At 50.2% G+C, this 1,549-nt stretch overlaps 1 protein-coding gene across 1 annotated transcript; it reads left to right on the top strand.

Moving 5' to 3' along the window:
• Positions 1-53: 53 nt before the first annotated feature.
• Positions 54-1,043, top strand: H310_00706 (hypothetical protein; the record flags this gene model as incomplete). Its single annotated transcript, XM_008863577.1, has 1 exon — positions 54-1,043. One exon carries the CDS (start codon positions 54-56, stop codon positions 1,041-1,043), a length of 990 nt encoding a protein of 329 aa, XP_008861799.1.
• Between the last annotated feature and the right edge of the window lie 506 nt (positions 1,044-1,549).

The following is a 1,549-nucleotide window of genomic DNA, read 5'->3' as shown; positions in this document are numbered from 1 at the left end:
TACAAGCCATTCCGGCTTGTCAGCACGAGCAAACGAGAGACGCAAGGGGTGTGATGCCGACGCCGTCACCTCCACGTCAACATCGGTACTCAACGCGGTCCTCGCCCGTGACTCCTGTGCCTTCCCCACCTTCGACCAACGACAACTTGCTGCGCATTCGTGAGGACATCAATGTCAAGAACACCGTTATTGGACGAGACAGCAACGGCAGACGCCTCGCACAGCATGTCTTCGAAGGACCAAACTGGAACACTCTTAAGGAGACCATATTCTCGCACTGCCTCCCATACATGAAGTACAAGGCGTGCTACGAAGGTGATGCAGGGGTGTGGACTGTTCAACAAGAGAAGCCAACGGTTGTTGATTTCGACTGCTTCGTCTCCATCAAGATGGGGAGATACTTCTTCAAACCGGCGAACCAAAGCCAGGCCCATCGATACATCACAGACCACCAATCGGACACTTTCACAATCTCAGTACTCAAGTGGGGCAACCTCGTTTGCTCGTCAAACGATCTGGCGTCGTTCAATCAGCAATGTATTCATCCACAAGTGCATGACCGTGCTGGAGCTGCTGCAGAGAGTGCACACAGCGAGATGGTCCGTCGGCTGAAGGACAAATGGGGGGCGACATACACATCGTATGAGGCAAACTGGCGGATGTGGGCCGCAACAATTCTCAAGCTCTCATTATTTCAGCACGATGTTCACGTTGCCAACCCTCCTCCAGCAATTATGTTGCATCTGTTCTCGCCCGTTCCGAATGGCGCCCAACAGCGCAATGAGACTGTTCAGCGGAGCATGATTGTTGCTCGCGACATTGTCGACTCGTGCTTGGAGAGTTGTGCTACACTGAAGAGGTTTGTTAGTGATGTTGTGCTGCGTATTGAGGCAGACGAAGCATCATTGCGTGCGAAGCGCCGCGTTATTGAAGGTATTTTGCAAGAAGTCACCCCAATTGCTGCTCGACCGGACCTGGTTGAATTGCTTCGAACTATTCCAAACATTGAGGATGAGGAGCATAAAGACGAAGCCAATGAATAATGCTCGCATTGAGTCTTAATTGTTATCGTCGTTGCATGGCATATATTCAAGCATGTCGTCGTGGATTTCATCAGTAGTGCATCCGTCGTCTGCAAGTCGCTTGGACGGATCGAATCGCCCTTGTGTGGAGTAGCCGCAATGGACAAAAATGCGTGACATGTCGTAAGATTTGAACTATTGAATGATGCTCATAATTAACAACATCAAATCCTTTGTCTTTGCCACTTGGTAATGCCGCTTGAATACCTTTTTATCAGGCCAAATACGTACTCAATTGGATTGAAAAATGCGCAGTATGCAGGGAGAAAAATCGGAACAATTCCTCGACTGCGCAGGTAGTACACGATGGCCGGATGGCAATGAATGCTTGCTCCGTCCAGGATCCAAATGGAGCCACGTCCAGGGTAGGGACTTACGTTGTCGATGTGTCGTCCGCAAAAGTCGACAAACTTCGCACGATCAAACGTTCCAACTGTGTCGTATACTTCCACCACGCCAGTAACGTC

Source organism: Aphanomyces invadans (assembly GCF_000520115.1).
Source record: "Aphanomyces invadans strain NJM9701 unplaced genomic scaffold supercont1.1, whole genome shotgun sequence".
In the NCBI taxonomy this organism is placed as follows: Eukaryota; Oomycota; class Saprolegniomycetes; order Saprolegniales; family Verrucalvaceae; genus Aphanomyces; species Aphanomyces invadans.
The sequence above is the reverse complement of the archived record's forward strand: the minus strand, read 5'-3'. Positions and strand labels throughout refer to the sequence as shown.